Source organism: Lipophrys pholis, assembly GCF_963383615.2.
Source record: "Lipophrys pholis genome assembly, chromosome: 5".
In the NCBI taxonomy this organism is placed as follows: Eukaryota; Metazoa; Chordata; class Actinopteri; order Blenniiformes; family Blenniidae; genus Lipophrys; species Lipophrys pholis.
The window spans coordinates 25184350-25210674 of record NC_137628.1 but is presented as its reverse complement, the minus strand read 5'-3'; the positions used below and the strand labels follow the sequence as shown (position 1 = coordinate 25210674).

Here is a 26325-nt window from a genome sequence, read left to right as displayed (position 1 = left end):
TTGCCTTCTAACCTGCTTGTTCATTTTGTACCACATGTAAAGGACCTTTTGTACTTGTGAAGTCAAGAAAATGAACAAACAAGAAATCTGTGTACAACTTCTTTTACTCTTGATTACTTTGAAGGGCAGTAATCCCGCACTTTCAATAAATTGAAATGGGAAACAATGATTAAATGTTCTTTTGCAACAGTCTCATTTTTAGCTTCAGGAGTGCAACAGATAAACAAAATGAAGGTGTGATGCAAATGTACGACCAGCTTTAAAGACATTCGCGGCAGCACACAGCCTTCAGGAAGAAACATGATGATTTCAGCATTATCTAATCATGATGATCTTGTCCTTGTCTTTCTCTTCATATGAAAAAAAGATGATACTTTGAGTAAATTTCATTTTACAAGGCAGACAAAGAGAAAAGTAGTTCCTCGACCTTGTGCAGGAGCTGAAGCTTTTTCTCGACAGATGTTGTGCCAAAGTACTTATCCCCAATAGAAAAGAAGGTATGTTTGTCGTTCCATTCATTCACCTGCACATGTTATAGTGGGATAGTGTGAGACCCTTCCAGAGATGCCAGAAACACTTAACAATCAACATATATCTGGCAGGGTTCTTGTGAAGTTACGTCTGTGCTGCACTGTGTCACTGATGGATGAGTTTGTTCCGTGTGAAACCTGATAAATTAACCCAAATAAAAAAAATTAAAAATGCAGATTTTCATTCCAAAATAATTGAGTTTTCTGTGGAAGGACTCATGAAAAAAATAAAATAAAACGCACGCACCCACACACGCAATTCCTTTGTGTTTTAGATCTTTATACTGAACAGAGAAAACAGAATTGGGACCAATTGTTGTTCAAAGATGTAATTTGACAATAAGTTATGCAAAAAAGCTAAAGGAGAGAGAAAGCATTTTTAAACTCCATATTTCTGTGTTTGTGTTTCGCTTGCTCATTTCTGTTCATTGTCTGATTGGCTCCTAACATTTACTGTCTGCAGCAGATCGACTAAGTGGCTAAGTGCAGCGGAGACCTCTTGCTGTGTGTCGGGCTGCTGTTTTGCTGTTGAACCTGTCAAATATTATAGGAAGGCTGACTGCAGAGCAGTTCTCAGCAGTCTTTAAGATAACATGCAGAATGTGTGCAGGGGTGTTAACCACCTGAATCTCATCCAACAAACAGATTTGATTTGGGCTCCTGCTCTGCCAGCTCCTGGAGGTGGTGGTTTACTTCACTATGACTTTCGCAAGCCTCTTTGGCTATTAACTGTACATACAATAAACACCCCAGGCAGAGCCACTTGACAGCCTCATAGCTTACTTCAGCGCTCAGTATGTCTCTCCGTGCAGCCTGGTTTGTGTTGCGCAGCGGTCGCCGTGCACACATCGGACTCCCTGCCTGCTCTTCCTCCACGTTTGTCCTCGCAGAATTGTAAATGACTGGTGGGTGTTGAGGATGATCACATGTGACAGCTAATGCGTAGGGTTGCTGGCAACATGTGTTAGCGCCAGTGTACATTAACCTACATTCGGAGTGAGGCCTTTTTGAATCACGGAGGAAAGCGAAAGGTCATCTTTTGAATAAAATATTTTTTGGCACGTTTCATTTCTGTGAACTCACAAGCTCAGTACATGCAGTTTTTATGGTTTTAGAATTTAAATGGCAACCTTTAGCCTTTGGTGTACTTAAATCTTACAGTCTAGACCATTCTTGCCCATAAGAAGGTCAGTGTAAACAGAAGTCGAGTGTTTGATAACTGTTACTAGAAAGTGGAGAACAGAGGTAAGGAGAGTGTGGCATGGAGGTGGCTCAGGTCAGGGCTGATCCCTTAAAGATAATCTCCCTGTCTAGGGATTTGTTTTTCTCATTTGTCCTAGGGCCTCTAAGCTGAGTTTGGAGGTCACTTCCTGTATGGGCACCGGGACCCAAATGTGGCCGCAGACATATTTGTGAGGAGCCGGGTAGGGCAACGGCTTGGTGGGAAAGAGCAAAGTAAGCAGTACATAGAGCTGAAACATGAACACCACGGGAGGTCAGGTCTAGAGTTCATTCATGCCACTAAAATAAAAGGATTTAGTTCTGTAACAAAACCAGTTTTAGCAGCACGGCTTTGAAGTGGTCCGTTTGTGTTTTTCTTCGTGGCGGTGAGTTAGATTAAAGTCGATTTTGAGCCATGTTTTGCAAAGGTGGTGAAAACAGGTAGCCTTCTGTGTATTTAGTTAGACCAAAGCTGACTGCAATGATTGTTTTTAATTATTATCACATTGGTTTATATTCAGGAGATGAGATTTAAGTCAGTGAGCTGGTATTTCATGCTCTTTGTGTGTTGGACGTTTTGGGTTTATCACTGGCGTCATGTTTGCATTACTTCTTGATTTCCCATGTCTGGACATCAAGCTGATGCCCGACAGTTTATTTCTCAACACATCAGCTGAATAGTGTTGCCAGCTGCTTTCATGTCGATTTCCAATTCAAACTATTCGGAAAAGTTTGTCCTAAAACCAGAATATTGGATGATGAGTAACAGATCAATGTGAGGAGCACATGAGTGACCAAAGTTCTTTAGGGCAGTAAAGACACGTTTGTCACAGTCAATCAAAACTGTGCCGCAGGACTTGAGGTTTGTCAAAGATGCAAAAATGAATAGTGCGATTGTTTCATCTGGATTAAATGAGCATTGGAAAAACTATTATCTTGTTTCACGTTGCAATGTGTGTTTATTTTTGTAAAGTTGTTGTTTTGCCCTTAACGGTTCAGTTCTTTTTTTTTTCTTTTTTTTTTTTAGTGTTTGGTTCATTTAAAGGCTGAAAAGTCAAATTAAAGTATTTATAAATTTTCAACAACAAAAAAGCAAAACTTCTGCACAAACTTATTCCTGCACATCACTTCTAAAGCTCGGACGCACGATACATCTAAATTGAGTTCCTCAGAGTATTGAAAATCTTTGGCCTGGTTCATGCTTTGTGTGTTACTGTGAACTCTGTGGCCTGCATACAGTCCAAATGAATGAGTGGGTGTGCTGACCCCATAAACTGTATAGGAACTGTGTGGTGGTGTTTTTTTTTTTTTGTGTGTGTTGTGGCAATATGCAAAAAGCTGAATTTTAATGAGGACTCGACTAAAGTTTTTGTGTGCAGTTCAAAAAGTGTGAAAGTTAGAATAAGAAAAAAAAGATGTTTAGGAACATTCATTAATATCACATCAGTGCTCACGTAGAGTTTAGGTTTGTCACGCTGCAGAGACAGCATGAACGAAACTTGAGGCAGGCAGTGGGATCCCATGACTAATTTTACACCGTATAGATGTGATCAGTCCCTCTCCGCCATTGACAGGCATGAATTACGGGAGTTTCCAGCCATGATAATCCTCCCCACCCGATAATAACACCCTGCCACATCTCACAGAGATGCATGCCTGCGTGCTTTGCCACTTAGCCAAAATATCCCAGGTGATTAAATTTACTCACTCTGTGTGACAGGGAGTAATTCAGGGGGACGTTGAAATGGTCAACAGTTCTAACTAGTTGGAAAGAGGAGTGAGATTGCTGAAAGGCCTTTGGGGCACTTAGCTGCAGGAAAGGTTCTGGTTTACCAAAGTGTAGCAGTGAAGTGAGTTGCTCAGTATCATTTAAAGACGTCTACAGCTTCAGACACGCTGAGCACAAACTGGATAATAGGTCACAATGACACTGTAGCTTGTATCCACCCATTTAGATTGAGCCAGTCTGAGCTCTCTAAAAAGGACTCTCTATAAGTGTCTGTGCGTGTGTGTGTGTGTGTGTGTGTGTGTGTGTGTGTGTGTGTGTGCGTGTGTGTGACTTGTCTCTTTTCACTGTTTACAGTCAAAACGTCCGATTTATAGGAGCCAGAGAGCCGTGATTGTCCTGTTATGGGGAAGGTCACCTAAAGTTTGTAGGCACGAGCCTTGGAGAGGAGACAACATGACAGCTTGGAATCTAAAACAAGGAATGTAATCACAGCCGGTATAACAGCTTCCATCAAAAAACAAATTTGCTGTGTCTGTGATAAAATACATTTTATTTGATGGTGAAATAGCTGCATATTTCTCCACTTTAAGTCCTTATTTCTGGTATTTTATTAGCTATTCCTATTAATTGGAATGTATGTACAGTATAAAAGAATATTTCCAAGGTTATTTTTTTTTTCTTAACCAAAAGCATCAATCACTCCGAGTAGATTATGCTGTAACCTTAACACAGGTGTAACACAAGCCCGGCATGGAGGAAATCTCATATTTCTGTATGCTCAGGTACTCTGCCCAATGCCAGGGTCACCTTCACCGGAGAAAATAAATCCCTGGTGGCTCTCTAACACTACCCATAAGACCTCTCTCCCTTTGAGAGGCAGTGAGTGGGTGTCAACCTAATGTTTATACTGTCTGCGCATGGTTATGTAAGCCATTTCTAACTAATCTACCTTTACCTTTTTCAACATGCCAAGTTGCATGTTACATAAATATTCTTTGAGCTTGGGTAGCTTAAGGTTTTTTTCAGCAGCATGCCAGGGTGTGTATTACATAAATATTGTAGGCCAGGCGGTGGAGGGGCTCTGTACTTGGGAAGTCAATGTGTTCGCTCAAACACACACGCTCACACATTTACACAGCGTTTCCTATGGGAACATCGCATTGACATACTCCTTACCCGAACCGTAATTATTACAAGGGTCTTACCCTAACCTTGACTCTAACCTTAACCTTAACCCATGTGTAACTTCAAACCTAAAACTGCCTCTTATGTGAATCCGATTTTTTTTAGGCTAAATCTGCTCTGATTCCTAAGTATTAAAATAATGCTGGATCCAGCATTTCTGTCTCTAAAAGTCAAATCGGACCCTACAAGTGAAGCATGCGGTCGTGTTTTAGACCTTTTAAAGTCATAAAAATAAGGACACACACATACTCACAGTTTTCATGAGTTCTGAGGACTTTACACAGACTCACATTATTTGCCTGAAGATTTAATCTAAACTCAGCAACACTTAACACTCATTTTAGACTTGTCTTAAAACAGGTCTCCATACAAACATTTACGTATGAGCCAGCCCGATCAGTGTGAAACATGCACACATGCATGCGTGCACACAGTCTTATCTCTACAATGGGCGGCTGGCTGTACAGCAGTATAAACAAAGTACAGTACATGTGTGAGCGCAGCAGACTGTGTTGTATGCATGATGAGGACATTGTTTTTCTACACAACAGTGCCTCTCTGTGTGTTTCAGTTGCTTGTTTACTGATGCTGCCATGCTAATGTGCTTATGTGGGTCACAGGGTTCATGCTTAACCATGAAGGCTTGCTGTTGTCCATCATACAGCCATCTCACGGCCAATTATTCACTATAACGATGTTTTCTTGATAAGCCCAGAATAAGTACAGCCCCTGGACTTCCTTTGTATCTTCAATTTGTCAGATTTTGTTGACTGGATGGTTTCTATAGCAAATAATTGTTCTTATCACGCTTCGCTGGGATGACTGCTGACCCTTTCTTGTGTTGTGACCCATATCGACCTGTTTACAGTATACAGAGTTTATGCATATGATCAAAGGAAAGGTCAAAAAAATAAAGAAAGTGTCCCTGACATGTGATTGTCTGCGGTCCCTTTCGAGGGCAGTTTTCAAGGTTCTCATAAATTTTTGGACTAAATGACCATCCTTTCTCGGCTTTTCTCCGTGAGTTAGCGTTCCTCCCGCAGCTGAGTGAGGGTGAAGATATTTGAACCATTTGAAGAATGCGCACAGTGTGACATCCAAATTACTTGTACAAAAGCAAGAGGCCAGTTTGAGCCCAAACATCTGTCCTGTGGTTTGGTCCTTACACACTCTGGTAGGCACACAAAATTCAAGCTCACACATCTCTTTCCTTTCTGTCATTTCATTCATATCCACCCTACAACACCGTGTTTGTCCGATAAGCAGCAAAGGGGGCCGCAAGAGTTACTGGAAGATACACATTTCTGCTCGCACATTTCGGTGGGAAGGAACAAGCTTTGTGTACTAACACTCATCTGTACCCTTATGGGAAATAGACAGTAACTAAATCAGTTGTTGGCTTTGTGTGTTATCTTTAAAAGATGAAAGGACACTGAAAACAATGAAACTGCTGCCCTGGGGTTTCTGTAAAAAGGGAAAAAAGGCAACGAGAGCGAAGAATGAGACCTTTGATCTGTGCAGTCAGTCCCATTGAGTTAGTCTGCGGACTGCACCCAGAAATAGAGAAGGACAGGGGTCAAGGAAAAAAAATTAACAAACCCAGTTCTAAAAAGAAGTCAGACACACCAGAGCGCTACTTTTTTGGATATGATCATCATGTATATTAAAGATATATTCCTAGGAGTACTTGAATTTATCAGAGATTTAAAGCTTTTCTTTTTTGGTATTATTTTCTGTTTTATTTGTACAGCGGTTATGCGGTTATTGCACTATAGCCATATTGTGGTACTTTACATTCAAATAAAGCTTATAGAAAACAATCCTGAAGGACAAAGTTTTGGTGTTAGCAAAGAAAAGACAAAAAAAGAAACCTTAGCAGTCTAGCCGTTCCAGACTTGAGTCACACAGCCAGAGATCCTGCAGGAAAGTAAAAGACAGGAGAGAGCAGAGTCTACAGGAGGGAGACACATAAAGTTAGACTGTCCATGAGAGTTAAAAGGTAAACAGAAGTTCAAACTGAAGAAGCCATCTGACTGCTAACTGTAAACATGGTAAAAACTGGTGGATATCATTTTTAGACAGACACTTCATGCCATGACATTGTCGGTCATACAAAAATGGCCCAATTCTGACAAGCTGAAATAATGCATATGCAAAGACAGTCCTGTGGATGTATATGTGGACAAAGGCAATAGTCCATTTAAATGGCTTGACCAAGCTGAGCAAGTACACTTCTGATTTTGGCTTGAAACATGGATCTTCCTCTGCAGCCTGTGAGGTGATGTGTGACACTTTGCTGCAAGAATTAACAGTTCAACCAACTGTCTTTTACAAGATGTTTCTTCCAGGGGCACAATATCTTTTAAGCCACCATAACTGCAAACCTCAGAGTATTTTAAGCATAGAAAATGACAGGCTGAACAAAAAGCGAATTCATTTGCTGCGTTGTTGTGGCCTCGTGGTCAAAGGGACAAACCACTTTACCACAATGTCCCAATTTTGTTAATGTGCAGACCTTCTTTTATTTTTTTTTAAATCTCATTCCTGCGTCATTTAACTCATTTCGTGCATTTCTAGCAAGTATTGTACATTGCAAACGATGGGCGAGCGTCTCTGTGGCAACAGCCTGATTTGTGAATGTCTGGTCGCTTGTGTTTAGTTTTGGGCTACTGGCAGCCGTTGGTGCACAGTCACTGCAGCCTGGCCTGTCTGCTCTGGTTTCATAAGCAGAGAGTGAATGACCTATATACTTCTCCGAGGGAGGGGAAGTCACCTTGTTGGTGGACCAGCAGGCAAGCAGGCTGGCATGCAGCGACAAGGTTTTAATGTGCAGAACCATTAAAGGGGTTTGACCACTGACTCAATATTAGAGCCCTACTTCAGTCAGACCTCTCACACGCCCCCCGCCGTGTTTCTCTGCCGTAAAACTTTCCCGGGCTGTTTTTCTCGGCTTCGGTTGTCTGTCTTCCTCTTTTCACACTGATAAGCGGTGGTGTGAAAAAGGCCAATGCATGGGCGAATATTCAGTACATTAACATGCTAAATAACACATCTTGACATGGATTGGATTTGTGCGTGCAACACATACACACATTAACTGAAACCGTGGGGCCAGATGCCAGAAAGATCAAGTCAGACAAACACCTCACCAGAGACTCCTCTAAGCGTCCTAACAAATTGAATGTGTGTGTAGATGGACAAGAGGGAATTAGATCAGTGGTCCTGATTGTATCTGAGTGTGCTGTTGCTGTACCCCTTTCCAGCTCGTCCCCTGGAGGAAATGTGTGTGCATGAGAGACAGAGAGAGAGACAAAGACAGAGAGAGAGAGAGAGCTTGGCAGCTGGTTTGATGAAGGATGTACGGAGAATGTTAACCAGACAATCACCTTGCCTGTTATTGATTGAGATGGAAGAGAGGTAATTAGCACAGAAAAGAAGGGGAAGCTGAGGCCACTTTTAATGTTTTGATACAAGGTGTTCTCTCTGTACTCATCTACACGCTGTGTTCTTTGTGTGCGTTCTGCATGTGTGTATGTGAGCACGAAGGGAAATGTTTTATCAACGAATGAACTGCACCACCTACTTTTTTCACGTGTGTAGACCATTTTCTAAATGCATTGAGCTTTCAATCCACGCAGCAAATAAGTAATACATGTTTTATTACGTGACTGATAAATCCTTGTATTAGGACCATTTAACAATTACCATAAGAGTATCTGCCCAATGAAGTTTTATATGCACTATTAACATACGTGGTATGTGTTTCAAAGTTCAAAAAGTACATAAGATAAGATATGATGAGATGAGATGAGATGAAATAAGATAAGATATTTGCATTGTTGCAGCAGCAAGTGTACAGCAAAGAAAGGTGTAACAAAAGACAAATTACACAAATTATAGATTAATGGGAGGATTTAAAAGTAAAGGTTAAGTGAAACATTATTGTTGATATGCCGATTTGATAAGATTTTATCTGGTTTTTAGTGAATTAGTTCTTGAATTTTACACCAAAGTTCAATAGCTAAAAATGTTTTTATGATAATTTTCCTTAGAAATGTCCTACTGATTGGTGCTCTATAATGTTTTATTTCAACTGCAAAAACATTTACCAAATGTATGTATGCCCCAGATTACCCAGTCAGTCAGCTCCTCCTCATATGGGCACAGTATGTTACGGTGTTTCTTATCTGTGTTTTGTACTTTATGTGGTAATGTTCCCAAGATAAATGAACTTTTTAATCCCTTCATATATGAAAACACGAGGAAAACCTGGATGTTTATTTTAACCCTCAAAACCTCAAATTGCAGTTGTGGCATGCAACTGAATCGACACTTCTACAAGAGGAAAACTGAAATTTAGGTGAACACACCTGTTTTGTTCTTGTGGAAATCACTCATGCCAATGTCTTTCAACTCCTGAAACAAGATTGCAGAAGGCTGCCATTATGCCTCATTAAGTACCTGGATTCCTAATAAATCAGATACTGACAGTCATATTGAAATAATTATAACCTTTGACCCACATGGTCTCATCTGCAGGCAAGAGATTCTCCCTATGAACACTGCATGGGTAAACACATGCTTCCTCCTGAGCTCTAATAGTCACGTAATTGTAGGAATCAGTCATTGGTGAAAGAAGTAAATGATGCCAATGTAAACAATGGCTTGGATCAGGCAGAAATGCAGCAGACTGTCATCGGCTCCATTTCCTTGGCTGTTGGTTGAAACCCAGAATAAATAACAACACTAGCCCATGTTACATACGAAACACCTTTCCCCAGTACTGATGTACTCCCATGATATTTGACCCTGAACTGGCTTTGTACTATCGTGTACTGAGATTGTTTTTCTAGGGTATTTTTTTATTCTATTCCACCTCTAAAGACATTTTCCACTGATTCCCACATTTCATGCCAGAGAAGAGGACGACTGTTTTGGATCATACTTAAATTTGACATCCTGCTCTGTGTCTTTCTGCTTATTGAATTTAAATAATCTCCTCTATGATTCTGTCAGTGTCATCTCCGTAAGCCCGGCGGAGCTATAAATCAGAGGGGTGCAAAGCCCTCCTCTGCTGGTTGGCAGACATCTTTATGGCCAGCCACATTGTGCTGCTACTGTCACTGGGTTGTAAAAGCCAAAGATGTTTGACAATGCATATCAGGCAGTAATGCAGCTAAGAAATGGGCAGGCAGACTCAGCTTTGTTGTCCACGTGTCAAAAGATCCTGGTTAATTCATATCTGACCTGAAATCTTTTCTGTCTATGTGTGTGTCCTTTTTAGTTCGCCATTAAGACAACCGTCCTCAACGGCCAAGGTGTGCCTGGTGTGCGGAGACGAGGCGTCGGGGTGTCACTACGGTGTGGTGACGTGTGGAAGCTGCAAAGTCTTCTTCAAAAGAGCCGTGGAAGGTATGGCTGTGTGCAATATGAACACGCAAGCAAATGGAGAAAACCTCCCCTAAAGACGTTCATCATCTAAATGACAAAAGCCATGATTTGGTTAGTTTGATTAGGTTTGCCAACATGACTACTGATATGAAGAAGACTAAAGCATGAAAATATACTGAAAATCCCTCGCAACGTAGGACTGCCACAAGTTGTACACAACAATAGTGTTTACAGGCGCTAAAATTACAAAGGTGACGAGTAAAAAGGTGGTCAGATATGTGGGTATTGTCTCTCACCCTGCTCATTTCACAGCATCGCGGTTTCTGTACAACAACACATTTTCACACACAGTGTAAACATGTGTTCACACTGGTTCAAGCTTTTCTTATATTTATCTCATATTAAGTGTTTGATAAATGTGTTTGAAGGGTTTGTGTATTTTGGTGTGTGAAAATGATCTGCGATACCTCACTAAGCTACATGGGGTTACACATTAGGACCGTCTCTGCAGAGATAATATAATAAAACAGGGGTGACAAAACTAATTACCGTATTGCCAGCGAAGTCGCATTACCATGAAAGCCATATTGCGAGAGTTTGTGAAAATATGCCGGTTGAGGGCTGCAGAATTTGTGTCTCCTGAAAAACGACAAGCGTTCAGATGTTTCAGCAGATTTTGCTATTTCTGAGTTATTATTCTCACTCAGTCTCAGTCAGTTTACTGGTGTGGTCCATTCAAAATCAAACTTGTACTATGAACTAAAGTGAATGTACCACACTTGTAATTAAAGATATAGTTTATACTGCATTATAGACTTAACCTGATGCGCCTCAGGTTAGCTTTCCCATTTGTTTTGGACACTCTTAACTTGGAATCAAAACCTAGTTTGGAGTCAGAGTTACAGGGTTGACGTTTGCGCTGTAACGCCAAGCGCAGTTTGGATTGTCCAGTACGAGCAATGGAAAGTCTGGGAGTGGTGTGATGGGTGAAAATGAACTTAAATATGGCGGCGTAGCAGAAGCAAACTTTTTTTATGTGCAGTCAGGATTTTGCAGGGCGGTCCGACATTGTCTTTATGTGTCTTTATGTGTGAGTACACAGCTTACCGCTGTTTGAACACCATCATGTGTCCATGCAGTGTTTGTGTGTGTATGTGTGTAAAGTGAAGTGTGTGCTTCAAAAAGTTGATCATCACCTCTTTTGCTATTGATCTGCTCAACTTGACATCGCACATCTTGACATGTGGGTATTGTGCACAGCATGTCCCATGAATAATATGCAACAGTATACCACGCAGTCTCAATATCAAGTTATTTCTAACAAAATTAGATTAACTAACAACTCAAGGTGTCGAGCCTATTAGCACATATTGTGTCCAATTCATCAAGAGTTGTGTCATGGAGAAACATCTTATCCCAAGTGGGCTTTAAGCTTAGAGCCTTTCCAGCTGGGAAATGTTAATGAGAAATTTGTGCAATACAATAACTCAGCTTTTAGTCATTTTCATATTTTTCACTAGATTTTCTTCCTGACAGAACAAAGTTTGAGGATCTCGCTCAAAGCGGCACACACAGCAGGCAGTGAAGCAGATTGTTCTTTTCATATAGGCATCGTACAGCGCTTTTGAAAGAGTTATTACCCAGGAGTCATTGCCTTTTTCTTAATTTTATTTTAGATCACACGGTTGCATGTATGTAACAAATTGCTTTTTGCAAATTAGTCCACGATCTCGATTTTTTGAAAAAGTTAAATTCAAAAGTGAAATTTCCATAAACAGGCGCTACATTTATACACTGTGGCCAGGTCTAGTTACACATCCGAAGGGGTGGTGATGGAGGTTGCAGTAAGTCTCCAGCGGTCGTCCTTTATGGTATATTTAGTTTGGGGAAAATCGACAGTAGTCATAATGCGCTTTTCATGTCGTGCCTGTTGCCCGAGGCCTTGGCCTAACTCATTTAAATGAGTCTTTGAATGCAAAATACACTCTCACAGACCAAGTGCAGGCAAGAGGAAGAAGAAAATGGAAAACAGTAAACATGACTGCTTGACAGTCATCAGATTCTCAAGGTGTTTTCCTGAGCATTCGGGGAATTGCACCCATTCCCAATCGAATCATGCTTTGGTTTGATGATATTCACACACTGTCATTACAGATACCTAAAACCAGATTATACGTCCGGGGTTATTGAATCAGACATGCCGTTGTTCTTGCTTGAAGCCTGCCAGGCAGAGAGCTGGTGGCAGATGTTCAAGGTCTGACTTGACTCGTAGACAGGTGAAGCATCGGAGAGTACAAACACGTTCATTTTTAAGATGTATTTGTCATGCTTATTTTATGGTTTTACTGAAAACCATAACCAAATAAAGGGGGGGGGGGGGGGGGGGCACTAAAATGCATTGCGGTGCCTCTTACTTTCACATGTTCTCAATATTCGGCCAGTTATTTATTGGAGTCTCCTCTTGAATTCGCTCTTCCAAACGACTGTAAAAGCCCGTGCAGCAGCGTGATGTCACCACGGTTGCATGCAACGTGTGAGCCATTACCTCGCGTGACCCCCGTCCACAGCTGCTGCTGCTGCTGCTGCTGCTGCTGAGGTGGAAACGGAGAGGTAAGGTGGAGCGGAGCGAAGGATGAAAATAGTGAGAGAAGGATTTTGCAAAGTGAAGAGAGATAGAGGACAGTGAAACAGATACAGGGAGGGAGGAGGGGAGGAAGGACAAAGAAAAAGTCAGACACAGACAGAGAGATAAAGAGAGGAGGAGCCGGCAGAGCGAGGAAGTAACCAGGAGAGGGATGGAAAGTGATGCGTCAGCAACGAGCACCGGAGAGGTGTAAGTTAGGACGTGAGGAGACGTTATACTCCTCCCCCTCTCCCACTATTTCCTCCTCCTCCTCTTTTCTCTCAAAGTTAAAAACTTAAACTTGGCATGGCAGATATAAGACAAGGCTGCAGAGAGTGGGCATCTGTACAAGGGGAATAATCCAGCCCATGCTTAATTTCTTTTGGCATGGCCTCCCTCGGGGGAGACAACTTTTCAGTCGGCTGTAGCTCATTAGACGACTAACTGGCTCACAGCCCTTTACTACAGAGCTAGTTAGCATTCTGGACTCTTCAACAAATCACACAAATACTCTGATTGTGGAGGGTCTATTTCCCCTCATCCCAGTCAAAAGTCATTCAGTGGTCCCCCCCCCCCCTTTTTTTTTTTAAATAAAATCTTCTTTACACACATCCACACATCGTAGCACCTTGGCGCTGTCATTCTTTGAAGTCTGTATTTTAGGTTTACATTTCGACCATCTGTTTGGATATCTATTGGCCACATGGGCCTTTCACTGTCCAAATCTGTTCACTTACAGTCCTCCACAAGAGGACAAATATTCCTTCCACTTAATTTTGTAATATCCACCAGAAGGCACTGCCAACTGTACACTGTAAAGTTTATAACCACACGCCTGTGAAATATGTATAAATATTAAATTAAGTGTTGAGTACTCTCTGGCTGCAAGTTTGTCAAAATGCCCTCGCTTTATTCTTTAGGCATCTACAACACACACACACACACACACACACACACACACACACACACACACACACACACACACACACACACACACACACACACACACACACACACACACACACACACACACTTCATGCCACTAAAAAAAAAAAAACTCTTCCACCTGCTCTCCTATTCACTAAAATCATGCAGTTTGTCTTGTACAGTCAGACAGGTCTTATTATACTAACATGCCGCATTCCCTCCGACACTCAATGTGTTTTGTATCGTAAACAGATATGAAAAAAGGGGGGGGGAATAATGTGTATGCAATTACACGATTTGGCGAGTGTGTTCTTATTGTTGACTCAAGTGTCACGTGGAAAAATGCCGGCGAGTCCTTCAGTGTGAGCGGTGGAAAACCAGCCTCTGAAACAAAAACAACAGTTCACAAATATGTGTCATCGATGGTAATGAAATGAGGAATTAGCCAAACGCACTCACATTTGCCTCTCTCCTGCATCCACTCCACTAAAGACGAGTTTGTTGAGACAAGACAGCTGCTTTCAATAAACGGCTCCATGTGGAGAGCATTTGAAGAGTTCAACGCCAGCTTATTATTCACATGTCATCAGTGGCTCGGCATGTCTGCTCTTTGAAATAATAGTAGACCCCGTTTTCAGCTCATTTGCTCATTTTACTGCTCCCTTTTTTTTGTTTGATTTTTTGGAACTGGGAGGTTTACACTCGACACAAGATGTGGCTGAACCTTGTTATTGCCCCGTCTTGTTCTATGGTGGCGGATGGGGTTCGTGTCAATCTAAAAACCAAATTTTTCAATATCGCCTCTATGAAAGAGGTCGTTTGAGGACAAGTCTTGCTTGGTTTTTCCGCTTTGATGGGCAGCTCTGCTGGCCAATCACGTTGGTCCCTGGTCAGGCTGTGGGAATAAAATCCTCCCTCCAGTGCCTCGGCCACTGCTTCAGGTTGTGTGTGTGTGCAAGAGGCTCATGTAACGGCTGGAGAGAAGCCTTTTAGCTGTGTTGTCCTGATCCTTGTTCTCCGGCACATGTGTCACATCAGAGAGTCTTTGATCGCAAACTGTGCAAAACATACAGTTACAATCGCAGGCACAAAATAGTAAACTCATTTGAGCTGTACAGGGTTAGGTAGAAATCAAATCTGCGAAGCGTACAGTAAGTATCTGTCTGACCCACATTGCTAATAGGTATTTAAGTTGGACTGTGCTGCCTGAGGACGGGTCTCTTTATTGCAGCGTATGTACGTACATATAGGCTCAGTTTGTATTAAAATCTCGGCTTCACACAACTTAAGGAATTTATGATTCTTTTCTTTCAAATGAACATTATAAAAATGGGAGAAAATACTTATTTTAGTTCCCAACATGTCAGGTTAATGTTTTTTTTAATTAGTGTTCAATTTATTGTAGATTAGAATCTAAAGGAAGCTAAGGCTCTAAGTAATTTGTTGTAAAAGCCTGGTCGTTTGCTAATTCGTTGACCATTCATTTTGCATTTATACAACAGTGTCCCTCCCCGTAAAGCCTCTCATTGCAGGAACACTGACGCCATATGTCTGTTGCATGTGCAGTGATGTAACTGGGACTACTTCTTCCATATGCTCTCAGTTACCCTGACCCTGGCTGACCCGCAGGTCTCTCATGTGACTATAATCTAACCCCCATCTCTTCCTGCCCCCGAGGGACACCTTTGTTCTTTGACGTCATTGCAGGTTTGCACCTCTCGTGTTCAAGCAAATAGGCAGCGGCAATCTGATGGCCTGTGGGACTGTTTTCCCTGCTCAGTGGTCTGGTAAAAAATACAGCACTGAGAGGGATGTTTACTGAAAAGATGCATATGACAATCTCCTGAGTCCTATACGAGGTACCAGGGGAGTAACTAGAATTATTCAGCTTTATTTTTCTTTCAACAAGTCCATTTTATACTACTTCTTCTTCTACTACTACTCCTACTACTTCTATGACTATTACCAATCCGAACCAGAACGGGCACTTGGTAGCGCTGCATACCTTCGCCAACGCCACATTTGTTTGTGGAACCGAGTTAGCATCGCTAGCATGATAGCCGTTAACTCATGTCAATGCTAACTCGGTAGGTCAGGTAGCAACATCAATATGTGAAGCACTGAGCAGGGGGCGTCTCCATGGCAACAGACGCTGATCTCCTTTGATCTCCTCCATGAGGTACCTCTCTCATCCGCTTTGTATGGGAAATTGTTTTGCAGTGTTTTGGGATTTTTTCAGAAATGGTTAGCCGTTATCGTCCCAAAATCGATCGGTCCTTAGATGATGACAAATCATTCCTGAAAGTTTCATACAATGCGGATGAGTTGTTTTTTGCAAAAACTTTGTAAAATACATACAAACCAATAAATAAATACAACACATAACCTTCTTGGCCAACTTCATTGGTAATAATAAAGATTTATGTGTAAATTAAGAAAGCAGTTTCAGTTCACAACTGGATTAAAAGTCTTGTCTGACATCACAAGCTGTAAATTCATGTATTTGTTTAAACAGCGCCCTCCACCTTAGTTGGACAAAGATAAATAAAAGATGGATGGGTGGGTGGATGCCTGACATCACTTTTCTGACCCCCAATAATTATCAGATTTTAAAAGTCACGTATTTTCTCATCCTTTTGTCATAAGTGAGAGCAGATGTGATTTCCTCAATCACTGTCGTAACCAGCCTAATTTTCTAAATTACACACTTGTCTTGATCACATTGAAGCCTAAATGAGGACTTGATGCATTATGTGAAATATAGAATAAGAAGCTGGGGAAATCTTCACACTTAAAACATATTATTATAACAAATAAGTGTCAATATGCAAAACAACAACTTCCATTTATATCCCATATCGACTCCAGAGCCTCTTTTTCACAATAATCAGGACAGGAAAGCCTAATTGTGTAGCGTTCTGTCCAACACAGCTGTTTGTGTGTTGTCCAAAAAACTGGAGTAGCAGTTCTATTGCAAGGCAATGATTTGCATACTGCTTGCCCAGCAGGAACAACCATCACATCTTTGAGAGCTCAGTTTTTTTGGGGGGATGTTTGTTTTTCCTTTTTTTGTGTGAAATTTTTTAGGATGCATGAATACCAATGGATGGTGATCACAGAACTGACCAACCGAATAATTCAATGATATTAATCCATGAGCTATCCTTCAGGATTCTGTCAGCCCTCGTCTATAGAACAGGTTTGCGAGTAAAAAGTGTGAATCCTCTTCTCACTCCCAAATTTAGACACGACAGGTTAAAAGCCTGTATTTTAGCAACAGCCTGAAGCTGGTTTGGCTTGTGTTTGAAAGTAAGATATTTTATCCTCCCATGTGGCTGCAAAGCTGGGACCTCCATAGGAAATAGTGTTTCCTTTTCTGGAGAGTGTCCTCATAACTGATGCATGTTTAACCAGAAAGACAACAGAGACTTCACAGTGGGTTGTTGCCATATTGTGAGCTCATTAGCTAAAAGTAGATGTGAGTGGACCCCAGTAAATAACTCTGTTTGTACTCTGAGGGTTTCTGTGTCATGGTACAATGCTGACAGTGTGTGTATTGTATCAGGAGAGTTTTCACAGAGCTTTGAAATTCAATACTGCATTTGTTGAACATATCTCTGTATTTGCAATGCTATATATTTGTTATCATTAATTGTTGTACTAAAAAAAGCAGAGATGCATTTTCTCATAGGATGCATGTAAAAATATGTGTAAAAATTGGTTCACGTAAAAAACAAAAAAAAAATCTTAGATGAAAGGATGTTTTTGTTGTTGTCGTAATTTAAAAGAATCTTCAAGGTACGACTGAAAAAGTAACATTTATGACTAAACCAGCCACTTGCTGGGCTGATAAGCAAATGCACATATTTAGAGGTAAACATGCTGTGTGAGTGCTTGTGAGTGTGTGCAGACGCAGTGCATAAATAAACAAATTCCCTGCCTTTCGGATACACATAGTTGCACGTGATTTTGGCTGTTTCATAAAATGTATTTCAATCTAACAAATATTAACAAGATTCAAAGGAATTGAGCAGTTGACAGGAAGGCTCCAGAGTTTTCAGAATTGCCATTTGGCCTGGCCTATCAGTCTGTGTGTGTGTGTGCGTGTGTGTTCATGTGTGCACACACATGGGGGGGGTTGGGTTAGGGGATGGCTGCAATGTATTTCCTGTGTCGCAGTTTACTGTTTTTTAGAGCAAGAAAAATGGGCTTATGTAACGGTCATGTGATTTAGCCAGAAATAGTGGTGGGGCTACAGCTGCTGCCTCTCCTCCTGCAGCTCGGTTCCTTGGCTTTTGGCAGCAGCCAGACAGACACACTGCGCACTACTCCTGCTAGCTCAGAAAACAACTTCTGCTCAGTCCTACACACAAATACAAATTCTCTACTGTAGATGCAACAAAGGCAATGCACAGAATGTATTTAGTGAGAGGAAACTTCATGTAAACCACACACAAACACACACAAGCTCTTCATCCTGAAAACACTGCGGTTTATGCCAAGATTCTTGCATACACAAGAAACAAACAATCTGAATTAATCATGCAAAAAGACATCAATTAATATGCACAAATGTGCAAACCTTTGCTTGTAAATATCAATCGACACACTGGTAAGATGCAGACACAATTTTAACATAAGCCCGGAAGGAGCTAAGCCCTATACTGGGGTCATAAGGGTCACGACACCACACTGTACCACTCCATCTGAGTTACATTGAGATTTCCATGTCTGTGTGTTTCTTGTGAAAGCAGATACAACATTTGTAGTTTTTTGTTTTTTCTTTTAATTGCCAAGTAGAGCAGCTTTGGCTGTACAAGAGTGTGTGTGTGTGTGTGTGCGTGCGTGGATGTCTGTGTGTGCATATGAGAGTGTGTGAGTGAGAGAGTGAATGACTGTATATGTGTGCATGAGCATGAGCCTGTCTGTGTGTGGGCGTATGGTGCTCTGAGGCTGGCGGACGTGTGGAAAAGGAGGGATGGAGACGCAGGCGTAGAGAAGGAGAAGAGTGGAGGAGGAGAGGAGCTGTACAGTGAAGAGCTAGTGGAGCGGAAGGAAGCTCTCTGAAATGGGAGATCATTGGGTTTAGCTGAGGGCTAGGCAGGAGGCAGGAGGGATTCTCGCCATGTTAGCATCACTGTCAGGAATAGTCTAGCTGCAGCCCAGTGTCCTGGTTCCAGCAAATTCTAATACCCTCATGCTATTTACTGTATGAAACACTACTGAAACGATCTTTGATAATACCAGACGTTTCACGGTTTTAATTGGTGACCCACATTACATTGCAAGGGAGTCGAGTATATAGATATCGGGCTTCTAGTTTTCTTTTTCCTCCTGTATTTATTTGATGCTTTTACATCAGTGTAAATATCACTTTTTCTATCGAACATGTGCTAACCATCAAACCTTTGAACTTTGTCTCATCTTCCTGTAGGTCAGCACAACTACCTGTGCGCCGGGAGAAATGACTGTATCATCGACAAGATCCGAAGGAAAAACTGTCCGGCGTGTCGTGTACGGAAGTGTCTCCAGGCGGGGATGAACCTGGGAGGTGAGGAGTCACGCCCCCCCCACATTTCAGATTCGCTGTCACGTGTCCCAGATGTGACATTTGAGTCAGCCTCACTCTACTTATAAGAAAGGAACGATATGAAAAAGTGGGTCTGGCGGTAGTCACAGGAGGCTGGGGGATGCTGAGTCATAGGATGTTTGTGTGTATATAGTATATCCGAGCACAATATGCATAATGCATCTGCTGTAGGTGTAGAACTACTGTACTATATGTGTGATGTCAGCTGACAAGCCTGCAGACAAGTTACAGTATTGTGTTGTTAGTGGACACAACACAACACTGTGGTTGAGGGACATGCAGTGGACTCAGAATCACTGGGTTTTTAAACTGACACAGATTCATTTATGGCCATTGGTATGTTCTGATTCAGGGTTGCAGTAGCATTCGTGAAGCTGAAAGCTTTCTTGATAGATCTTTGGTCCATTAGGGTGATTGAAACTACAAGTGATTTTAAATCCAATGTCCACAGAGGACAAGAAATGTATCCATGAACATAAAAGCAAAAATTCTACTTTTTCTGAGTGTTGCGGAAGCTTTTTCTAAGTGTATTGTTCAGTCGTGCAATAAAATGGTTGCGCAAAAGCATATTGAATATTGTAAAAGCTCAGGGGAATGTCAGCACATTGGTTGGAGGCTGTAGCCTTATCTCGAGTGAGTCTGTAGGAAACTGGACTATAAACTCATTGTCCTTCGGAAATGCATTGTCTGCTGTCATGTCAAATCAAGTTTAATTGTATATCTCTGTATCTTATAAAAAGATCAGAACGGGTTTTATGGGCCAAGCAAATCAGCGGCTCCCAGCAGGAGTGAACTGTGTGAACTGGATGTTTCAATTTGTAAATGTCTGGTCAGTGACTATGAGTCTTTAATTTATCCCTGACATTACCCTTTTTTCTCAAATGAACTGGAAAACAAACAGTCTCATGTTTTATAACAATCTCCATGTCAGAAGACTTATTGCCTAAAGCAGTGGTTCCAAACCTGGAGTTTGGAGGGGGTCAAAAGCTTTGCCTGCCCTGAGGTTGTCAAAATCAGTCAAAGAAAACCATAATACGAGTCTTTTCTAAACTGGTGAGCAGACCTTGGAAACTATGAACTCCTTTCATTTACTTTGTGAAGCATCACGGTGATGATTCATCAGATATCAAAGAGAGGGTCTGGAGCGTTGTTCAGAGGCTTCAGGGGGTAAAAGGGTTGGTAACTGTAGGTCTAAAGTAACTTTAACAATATTTTACAATTTTATACTAAGAGGATGGAGACTTTTTACAAAATGGTCAAAGTAAGAGTGTGACTAAGCGTCATAACTTTTTTAACCACAGCCACGTTGTTCAAAGTTTGTGGTTGTAATGACACATCTGAACTATTCGCTGGATAAAAAAAAGTGTTTGCTCCATTAAAAACACGGTTTCTGGTGGGGGAAACAAAAAGATAATTTTTTTTACACTTGACACACTTTTACATGTAATATGTAACATACACCACAATGATATATTATAAATGATATACAATGAATAAAATATAGCAGATGATGCATAATATATATGTGTTGTTTAAATTTGCTCAACCCAGTTTGTTTTACTTTGAGATTAAAAAAATAATCTGAAAGCAGTGTTTGTGCTCAGTGAAGATGGCGATTTCTTTCCAGTTATACATTGAGGTGAAGCCCCACAAAGGAAAAGGTCGAGTATTATCAAGTTACTTACAGAGCCTGGACCTGTAAAGCCCAAGCTGTTATATCAAACACAAAAAATGTGATATTGGTAAAGTCAAACGTACTACTCAATGGCTGTTATTTGGCCTCACTGTTACGATCGTTTTGAAAAACCGTGACTTAATGTTATGCACGCTGCCTCACAGCAGCTCTACGTGCCGTTCTTCAAGTGGTATATGACTTCCACCCACCACACGGTCTGCATCTGACAACAACCCTCCAGCGACTGACCACAGTATCTTGATTCTGCGTGTGAATTGACACGTGCATCTGCTTGACAGGTGACGATAATTAACTTCAGCATATTCAAAAACGGCATGAGGTAAACATGTCTCTTTACGGAGGGAATTGTGGTGTAGCGGTGGAAAGCGGCAGAGGACCATGAGTCATGAATAAAAGCTTAAGGTTGCCAGCGAGTGTGGCTGTATTTTTGAGAAGCGTAAGCCACTGAACGGGGCTCAGCTGCTTCTATTTAATTATCCTATGAAGACCAGTGAAGGAAAGGCCCCAGATTGTCTCAGACAAAGATTTATGTAATTCCAGCTCAACATCAGATGTGCGGAGGAAGTTTTGGTTCCGACTGGCAAAAATGATTCATGAGTAACAGCTCGTACCATTGTGGCGCTGTCGCCTGTGAACTCACGGCCTGGTCCTAGTGATGGGTGCTGGTTAAGGGGTCGTCTGACTTCACTGAGCCGAACATTACATGTCTGGTTTATAGGCTGACTGGCAGAAGGCTTTTTGTCGAAAAAACTAAGAGGGACATGTTTCTGCTGGTAATGGACAGGGAGAAAGGAATCATGTGGAATACTTCCCATACTAAGATGTATCTTCATGAAGCATCTCAGAAACACTTTTCAAATAATTGTAATAAATGTCGCTGGTCAATATTATTTATCTTATTAATTGTTTTGTTCATATAGGTTTTTACCGCCTTGTATCATAGCTGTCACTCACCTGTTTTCATTACTTGACATACTTATATGTTTACTGTTTTTATTTCAGTTTTTATCGTTGCTGCTTTGATTGACATAAAGCACTCTGTGATCTTTATCTTTGAAAGGCTACTTACTTATTTACTGACCGATAACAACTCAAAACAATATAATAAACTATAACTAAAATAGTGTAAGAGGTCCTACAGTTTCAGAATGAGTATAAAGATGTATACATAACCCAGAAAATTCAACATAAAATGCACACCCAACCTATGATCATTTTGAATCGGCAACTCTAAACAGTGTCTTGTGTTTCTGCACGCAATGACATCTTCCATTCTGTTCCTATCAACACAGTGCAAACTATTTCCCAAAGATAAAATCAAGGCGTGTGTGCTTTGCAGGTTTTTTTTTATTTATTTTCTCTTATGATTTATAGTCTTGTAAGGTGATGCGAAGGAAATTCCTTGTGCGTTGCGTTAACGACGGCTGTTTGTGTTCCCCGCAGCGCGAAAGTCCAAGAAGTTGAAGCTTAAGGGAGTCAGTGAAGACCTGCCGGGCTCTAAGGACGGCCAAACTGCCACAGGTGGTGTTGGGGGCGGTTACCTGTCCTCAGAGAAGGAGCTGAATGCCAGCGCTGCCAATGCCCTGGTGCCCCACGGGCCTGGGGTGGTCACACCTTTTCTGCCGCCTTCCATCTGCAGCGTGTTGGAGCTGATTGAGCCCGAAGAGGTGTACTCCGGCTATGACAACTCACAGCCTGACACCACTGACCACCTGCTGTCCAGTCTCAACCGCCTGGCTGGAAAGCAGATGGTACGGATGGTGAAGTGGGCCAAAGTACTTCCAGGTTAGTGACCACTAGAGCAGCGGGCTGAGGTCTAAATGCTGTTTTAAGCCAGGATTCGAGGGAAGTGGACACAGTGCTCACTGAAATCTGTTTAAGGTTAATAGTTTGGTTTTTTTAGTGTGTGCTATGCATCAAGTGACTCGCCACTTTCAGCATCTCACGTATTTGGAACATGAGCTTGTTAACATCAGAAAGACAGCAATATTGAAGAACTGTCAGATAATGTTGGATAAAAGGCAGAAGCACTAAATGTAGATTTTGGACCATCCTACATAACATCAAAAATAATTCCAGTAATGAGAAGGTTAAATATCAATAACATGGCTTCAGTTGATGAAGTTGTGGATTTTAATTGCAGTACAACATTTCTGACTGTGATCCATAGAGCGTATATAAGTTTTGCGTATTTATTCTATTATGAATATTTGTTAAAAAATTCATACGTTTGAGTTTTATTTATAGATTAAACATGAAAAGGGGGTCGGCTTTGAAAATATCAGACGAATAAATCATGGGGGAGGTTATACTGTAATCCTTGCCTGGGCTTTTAATGAACACGACATTTCCTACATCTTCACTTTTGATCTGTTTAGGATGCAAACATCGCTAGTTTTGTCGGGTGGCGAGAATTTTTCATTTCAAATATTAGGCCGGGAAATTATTCTGCAAAGCCTCAACGAGATTAGCAACGAATCCTGTTTCACCGTTAAATAGAATCAAGATTAGGATTTCCCAAACAGAACTCATTTACATCACACTGTTAGACGTTTAATAGAAGATCTAACGTCTCTCTCTCTCTCATTAATCTTCACATGTAAGCCACAGCGCAGGAAGAAAATGTTTTGAGAGGGATAAACATGTTGCCACAAAGAACCAGTCAGAGGGAGACACATTGAAAGATGCCTCACAGGTAGCTCTTTGAGGCTGTTTAATTTGCTGTATTGCAAATATTTGATACCTCCACGGTGTCTGCTTGCCATATCCGGACATATAAATAGAAGCCAGACAGAAGGGTCAAAATGAGTACCTTTGACTTTTTAACTGCAGGGCTAACACAGAGCCATGAATGACTTATGACTCTTGTTCTGGTCCTTATTAATTTGCTTCTTGTGTTGAGTTCTTTAAAAAAAACCAAAAAAAAAACACGTGAAATTAGCTGATTTAATACTTTTGCACAGGAAGATTTTCCCTCAAGAAATGTTAATATTCAATGATTAAAAAATGTAAAGTCAGGCATTTGACGCACCTTCTCTCACAAATATTATTATTTAAATGATTGCATTTGGCAGTTTGACATGCTTATAGCCTGAAATAGTCTCTAAGCCTGGATAAGTCACTTGTGTGTCCTCAGCTGGCCTACGTTTTTTGCATGAAGAGGAGTTTCTTGCCAGAGTTTGATTGAAAGTTTGGCAAGTTTCCTATTCGACTCTATTTTTGGAGCTTCGTAGACAACACGCCAATAACTGCAGGCCTTGTGGGATTTGCATGAAACAAGAATGGGTGAATACTTCTCAGCGGTTATCATGTCAAAACAAAAAATTGGCAAAAACAAAAACAAACTCGGCACATCGTAGCAAGAATGCATAGGTGCTGGTGAACACACGCATGCTGAGCTGAATAAATACCTCCATAGGTTGGCGGTGAACTCCAGATGCAATAAATCAGCGCGACATAATGCTGCTGCCTTATCACCTTTATTTCTGTCTCCTGTGATTTCGTGTGTTAGGTTTCCGAGGCCTGCCTATTGAGGACCAAATCACCCTGATCCAGTACTCGTGGATGTGTCTGGCCTCCTTTTGCCTCAGCTGGCGCTCCTACAAACACACCAACGGACAGATGCTCTACTTTGCCCCTGACCTCATCTTCAATGAGTATGTCTCCACCTCCAGATCTGCACACGGCTCTGACGTGTTTACGTTACACTGCAATTTACAAGTAACAATCGAATACCACTGCAACACGGAATCTATATAGTTTTCTTTTCTTTCTTTTTTTTTTTTAAAGTTTTGACATTTAACAAACTATAGATTATATTCAACATATCGGTGAAAATATAAGTGTTTTATTAAATAAAAGGAAAGGAACTGACAAGGATGCAACATTCACACAACACTGATGCTATATAAAGTCCATAGATTTCACTTATATTAAAGTTTTTGAGGCAAAAAGGAGGAATTATGTAAATAAAGGGAGATTTCAAAGTCAAAAGTCAAAGTCAAAGTTTTTTATTTGTCAGATATGAGTATCATTCATTACATATGATTACAATCAAAATGTCTTTCCTCACAATAAACAGTGAACTGTCCATATATTTTAAACCTACTATGCATAAGCTGAATTATTTTAGGTATTTCAGTTTTTTCCTTTAAAAGGTCATCACAATATATTCTCCATTTTTAAATACTTTATGGGACAAGTGACCATTTTCTTCTAAATTAACCATATTAAAATACATGAAATATTACAACATAGATAAAATAAATAGTTACATGGGACAACTGTTATTTTGATAATATTTCTTATAATTGCACAAACATCATATAGTGTTGGGCCTATTTGCCTGAGCAAAGCATCTCCTACTTCAAGTTAGTGCCCCTAGTCTTAAAAATAGGAAACAAATTAATAGTAACTATTTTTAAACATGCAACTAACAAGTCTAGTAAGTCATATTTGGAGGCGTTTATTTTTGGTGAAAATATACAGGAAATCCTTTAAATGCACCAACGCCTCTTAATAATTAATTCAAAGAGAAATGATTACATTTGTGTTATATTTTTCAGTTTTAAACCACTTTCAAAGAGATTTGATTGCATAATTGTTTTGTAATGGTGTGTCTGCATACTGGCTTTAACACTTTGAAATATAGAAATATCCTCCAACATCTTGGGGTTACAATTTTTCCCATTTACACATTTTAAATTGACTTTCCTGTGATCATTTGTGCAGAGGCTATGATTATCACAATTAACATTTACAAAAAAAAACCATTCAGTTTAGAAATAAGTGAAGAAACAATTGACTTTTAATAATGCATCTTCATATGAATCCGTCTGAACTGCACAGTCAGGTGTAAATTAACATTAATGTAGTCGGTTGGATTTTAGCATAACGCTTAAATCTTCCAGAGGGAAGGAAAAGGTTTCATTGGTAATGACGTTGCCCTCAAATAGGGAAGGTTTTTAACAAGGTCCTAATCTTATACCTTATTTCTGCCACTTAACAGGGAAACACATGTATTTCCGATAGTTCTTTTATTGCGTAAGGCACAGACGATCAAAGCTGAGCCGGAGCAGTCAATAGCCCACTTGATCTGCAGTAATATGTTTGAACAGGGGAGCAAGTGGAGAGGAAAGGTACTGCGTAGAGGCTTTTTTTTTTTCTGGTTGGGTTTGCAGTGTTTTGCCCAAAATGAATTAAATGCTATTGAAATAATCAAAGAGGAGAATAGTAACCTTTGTAGGCAGCCCGCTGTAGAGGAGCGCACTCAGTCAGGGGCAAATATAAAAGCTCCAACTAATAGCTTGTGTAAGTCAATGTCAGTGGGTCAGTTTGTCCCAACCAAATAAATAAATATAAAGCAGTAAAAATGCTATTGTGTAACACAGTGTCAGACTGCGGCTGTGGGCTGGTGTGCTCAACCAGCGAGTG

General features: G+C 40.8%; 1 protein-coding gene across 2 annotated transcripts in view; it reads left to right on the top strand.

Annotated features, from left to right (window-relative positions):
* Positions 1-26325, top strand: part of nr3c2 (nuclear receptor subfamily 3, group C, member 2) — a 76197-nt gene that overhangs the window by 35988 nt on the left and 13884 nt on the right. For both annotated transcript variants that reach the window (XM_080463953.1, XM_080463952.1), the window contains 4 exons: positions 9950-10077; positions 19041-19157; positions 22336-22677; positions 24404-24548. In XM_080463953.1, the coding sequence (XP_080320079.1) occupies positions 9950-10077; positions 19041-19157; positions 22336-22677; positions 24404-24548 (732 nt within the window). The remainder of the gene's footprint in view (positions 1-9949; positions 10078-19040; positions 19158-22335; positions 22678-24403; positions 24549-26325) is intronic.